The sequence below is a fragment of the Octopus bimaculoides genome, chromosome 1, assembly GCF_001194135.2.
Source record: "Octopus bimaculoides isolate UCB-OBI-ISO-001 chromosome 1, ASM119413v2, whole genome shotgun sequence".
In the NCBI taxonomy this organism is placed as follows: Eukaryota; Metazoa; Mollusca; class Cephalopoda; order Octopoda; family Octopodidae; genus Octopus; species Octopus bimaculoides.
The window spans coordinates 126999284-127004844 of NC_068981.1; the positions used below are offsets into that span (position 1 = coordinate 126999284).

The 5561-nt window shown below is 36.7% G+C and overlaps 1 protein-coding gene across 2 annotated transcripts in view; it reads left to right on the top strand.

Annotated features, from left to right (window-relative positions):
- LOC106882197 (transmembrane protein 17B) overlaps nt 1-5561 on the top strand; it is a 17243-nt gene that overhangs the window by 7887 nt on the left and 3795 nt on the right. Inside the window, exons 2-3 of one of the 2 annotated variants that reach the window (XM_014932789.2) lie at nt 494-597; nt 4753-4866. In XM_014932789.2, the coding sequence (XP_014788275.1) occupies nt 494-597; nt 4753-4866 (218 nt within the window). The remainder of the gene's footprint in view (nt 1-493; nt 598-4752; nt 4867-5561) is intronic. The other variant, XM_014932790.2, reaches the window with a different exon arrangement.

The window sequence follows — 5561 nt, forward strand, 5'->3', positions numbered from 1 at the left end:
GTACGCTAGGTAAGTGCTGTAACGGATTACTAGGGCTCCAAGGTTGTATCCAAGACGGTAGTTATAGAGCCATTGCAGACTTCTGATATAGCAGATACATAATTGTTAAAGAGGACAAACGTTAAACGTTTGTTGTCCTCTTTAACAATTATATATATGTATATCGGCATGGTGCTTTCTGTTTGTGTTTGTCCCCCATCCCTGCTTGACAACTAGTGTTGGTTTGTTTATGTCCCCATAACTTAGTAGTTTGGCAAAAGAAACTGATAGAATAAGTACCAGGCTTAAAAAGTAAGTACTGAGATTGATTTGTTTGACTAAACCCTTCAAAATGGTGCTCTAACATGGTCGCAGTCCAAGGACTGTAAATGTAACATGCATGCATCCATCCATCCATGCATACATACATACATACACACACACATGCACATACATACATACGCACGTATCTGTGTGTGCGACCATAGAGATGTATACATTTTTTTTTTCTCAGGTCATGAATACGTAACCAGCTTACCTTTCCAGATGGAACTGTACTTCAATGTCTGGTTCTTCCCATTTTGGCTTGTTTCTGTTATTGCAGCTCTTACTTTCAAGGTAGGTATTGTTCTCAGCATTGTACATTTTTTGCCAGATGTTCCTGAGGAAAGTAAACAGGAATTACTGAAATTTTTTTCTACAATTAAACATTAACGAGGAGTTTAGAATGCATATTAATAAACATATATACATTATATATTATTATGTATTGATGAATATATATACATACATATGCATGAAAACAACAGATTGGCTGAATCATTGCATTGGAATATTGGGGGGAAATGCGTTGCAATATTTCTTCTGATTCTTTTTTTGTTCTGATTTCAAACTCCAATGAAGTCAATGTTGGCTTTCATCATTTTAGGGTTGATAAAACAAAGTACCATGAAGTAATGGGGTCAATCCCTCCTCCCTTTGAAATAAATATATAAGTTTATCTATCTATCTATCTATCCATCCATCTAGACAGACAGATATATGTATAATGAGACATAAATTATCATACATTTTGTGAAAAATAGCTTAGTTATAGTTGATTATAGATTTACAATAGCTAGCATGTATGTGTGTGTGTGCGTATATATATATATATATATATATATATGGAAAAAAAGCTGTTGTCTGTTGTCTACTTTGTTGCTAACAAAAGGTCTCTCTTTCTCTGAATGAAAGGTAAATTAGACTGTATGATGCCTGTGTACAAACTGCAATGCTACATGGTAGTAAGACATGGACCCTAAATGCAGAGGACATGGGAAGACTAGAAGGAATGAAGCTTGTATGTTCTGCTGGATGTAATGTTAATGTAAAGTTAGTGTACATGTGCAACAGAGTGCTAGTGTATTGAGAGAAAAGTTAGGTATAAGTGGAACTAGATGCAGTATAAAAGAAAGAAGACTGCACTGGTTTGGTCATGTGATGCATTTGGATGAGGACAGCTGCATAAAAGAAGTACTGGTTGCTTAAAGTAAATGGAACTTGTGGAAGAGGGAGGCCTAGGAAGACATGGGATGATGTAGTGCAGGCTGATCTAAAGACGCTGAGCCTTACAGAATAGGTGATATAGGACCAAGATGATGGGTGTTGTGCTGTTTTTGAGAAGACCTACCCACAACAGCAAACTGATATCCTAAAAGCATTCTGATTGGTTGTAATCCATTCTGTCCCACATCTCATTCCCTAACATCCAGCTCTCCATCACTCCTCTATCCATGGCACTATTTGGTGGCTGTAATCACTTGAGGTGGGTATTGGCACATGTTATTCCTCCTCCTTTTTTTGCAACCCCAGTTACAGCCTCCTTGCTGGAGCCACTTCCATCCCTTATTCCCATTATCCTTGCTTCATCACTCACTATTTTTTTGCAGTCACCTCCTACCTGTGCCTTCAGTTATCTTCTCTGCCATACTCATTGTAACATATCACACACTATCTTTCTCAGTACCCTCCCATATCTGTCATCACACTCCACTCTCTCTAACCACCCTTCTGTACCCTATATCTCCCTCTACACCACTTCTTCACTTCAGCTCCTCTCTACCTTCAGATCTATCTTTATTGAGCCACTTCCATCTCTCCCACATTACATCTCTCCATACTGATATTTCCCCATCAACATTACATCCACCTTTGTTCTTCACTCACTACATTCACCTCTATCCCCCACCCCCTCTCTAACCATCTGTTACTCTCCTTTCACACTCTTATGAAAGTATCCACTCTCTCTCTGCCCCTCCCATGTCCCACTGTCCTTAACCTCTCGTATGCTCACCTTCTTGTATCTTGAGAGTTTTCTCTGGCTCTGCATCACAACTTTCTTTTACCTCCCTCTCTATTATTCCTACCCACCCCTATAAAATGTAGAGTAGCCATGTATCTCCTTTATAGCAAGACATCTGTGCATGTCCTTTCTATCAACACCTGATATAAAGCCACCCCACCCTCTCAAATACTCACACCACCCACTCAGTAGGAAAAGTGTTTCCTTTTCTTTTTATCTTACAAGTTACTTAGCAACCTCACTAGTGGTGGTGGCATGGAAAAAAAGCACTCAGTACACACTGTAATGTAATTGGCATTAGGAATGCAATCCAGCCACAGAAACCATACCAAAACTGACACTAGAATTTGGCACAACCGTGCAGCTTGCTGGATCCTGTCAAACCATCAAACCCATGCCAGCATGGGAAACAGATGTTAAATGATAATGATGATATACATGTGTGTGTGAGTGTATAAATAGTTCAACCTACACAAGTAACTTATGGAGTCCATGCAAGCAAAATAGTAAATTGGGAATCCACAGTAATATTTGAAGGGTCCATGAAAAAAATGTTACTTTGGATGTATTTATGACAAAAAACAGTAATAACAGGAATATCTAGAATGCCGATGGAAGTGAATTTAAATATCAAATGGCTATGAAGGTCCACCAGAATAAAATAGTAATCAAAGGAGTCCATAGATAAAAATGGTTGAAAACCACTGATGTACAAGGATTTCACGTCCATGGTGAAGAGAGGTTATGTAGGTCCAGGATGGAATAAGAAAAAGAGGCGTGGGACATGCTTACTGTGGTATGGTTAGGCAAAGCAAAGAGTGATAGCAGTAATAATAAACAATACGAAGAGTGTCATGCTCTCTGTATTGTCTATTTACCTTTGTGAAGAGTTACATCAATTCTTTTAAAATAATATAATGATAATAATAATCCTTTCTACTATAGGCACAAGGCCTGAAATTTTGGTGGAGGGGGTAAGTTGATTACATCAACCCCAGTACTCAACTAGTACTTAATTTATCGACCCTGAAAGAATGACAGGTAAAGTCTACCTCAGCGGAATTTGAACTCAGAATGTGCAGACAGACGAAAAGCTGCTAAGCATTTCACCCAGCATACTAACGAGTCTTCAGCTCACCACCTTATTATTATTATTATTATTATTGTTAATAACAATGATAATAATTTCTTATATAGACATAAAATCAGAAATTTAGGAGATGATAATGATCAATTATATCAACCCCAGTATCTGAATGATGCTTTGACTCCCTAAACAGCCAAATGTATCCAGAAAACATTTTGTCCAATGTTCTGATGATTCTGCTACCAATCGCCTTGATAGCGATTTCTATTATAATAAAATATAAAGTAGCATTAGCATTTATTAGTTTAGAGAGTAAGGAGGAAATTGGGAAATTGTGGCTTTGAATGTTAGTGTGCCTAATTTAAACACAACTACCTGTCTCTTGGGTGCCCTTCATCAGAGTCCACTCTTTTGCAAATTTTTAGAGTAGGTCTTCAGTCTGAGGATAACTTTCTCTCAGCACTCTTGTAGGTCCTATAAAATAAGCCATGGGCAATGCTCTTATTCCTTCTCCTGGCTAAGTCATATGTTAAAAAGAAGAGGAATAGGTCTAGGGATTCAGATCAGGGGATTTTAAATATATAGAATGACAACCACAACTACTGTGAAATATGGCAAATTATATGAAAATATTTTGAGGTTCTGTTGGACTAGTTTTTTTTTTTTTATTAATTAGTCCAAGAAAGTGAAACAGCCTTCCAGACTTGTGAGGTTGATATTTGAACTTCTATAAGTTCATGCTTGTAAGGAAAATGTAGGTAGGGATGGAGTTCTAGAGGACACCATAGTTCTAGGGAGGGAAGATTAAGTGAAATGTTTAATATAGGATTTGCAGGACAAAACATCATAGGGATGAAGAGAGAAGATGGAAGTAGACTGGGCAGGACTTGGTATTTTAGTTTAGCTATGAGCTCACAAAATAGAAGTAGAAATATTAAATTTCATTCAATACTGTACAAGACTATTTTTACAATAGAAATAATGAAGTTAAATGAATCAACTTGTCTATATTATTTCTCAATTTCAGAAGGTATTTGGTATAACATATCATTCTTTTAAATTTCTTGTTAATTCTTTCTTGACACGTCAAAAAAAGACTAAACTTTTATGGGAAGACAATGGCAAAATTGAAAATTAAGATGAGCTCTAAAGATTTCTTTACATTCAGACGACATCAGTGCATACAAACAATTATAACACCTAGCAATTGCTGCAACATTTTCTGTCATGTTTTTTAGACTTGGTAATAATTTTTTCTGCATATTGATAATTTATGCATTATGGGGGTTGATTTGCTGCCCAAGCACAGATTGTTCTTAATCATTTGTTTTCCTATTTCCAGTTTTCCAAACTCAGTATTGTCTACCAGATCCTCCTGGTTGCTGCTTACATCATGTTTGGTATTATTGAGATTATCCGGCTTTATTTGGGTTACATTGGAAACTTAATGGAAAGAGTATGTAATCACTACAGCAACAACAACAATGGTTCTGAGGATTCCTTGTTGTTTTGTTTTCTCTTTTTTCAATTTGCCTTTTACTTAGTTTTGCTTATCCTTCTTGATAGAGGGAAACCTTAGTGGCATGAGAATACTTACAGAGAGTGAGTAAAAGAGTCTACGTAAGATGAAGCTATTAAACTGTAAACAACACACATCTTTACCAAGCAATTTTGTCATTTTCACTGTTGGACTGACCAAAGCCTTGTGAGTGGATTTGGTAGATAGAAACTGAAAGAAGCCCATCATACATATATGTATATATCTATGTGTGTGTGTCTGTGTTTGTCCCCCACCACCACTTGACAACCAGTGTTGATATGTCTAAGTTCTTGTAACTTAGTGGTTAGGCAAAAAGAGACCGATAGAATAAGTAATAAGCTTTTAAAAAATGAGCCCTGGAGTTGATTTGTTTGACTAAAACCCTTCAAGGTAGTTCCCCAGCATAGCTGCAGTCAAATGACTGAAACAAGTAAAAGATAAAAGATTATTTGTAAGAATCTCAGAAAAAATGCTTGGCATTATTTGTTCTCGCTTTTATGCTCAAAGTTCAGATCCTGCCAAGGTCTACTTTGCCTTTCATCCTTTTCAGTTCCATAAAATAAGGTACAAATCAAAGTCACAAACTGAGATCAATGTAATCAACTAAACCC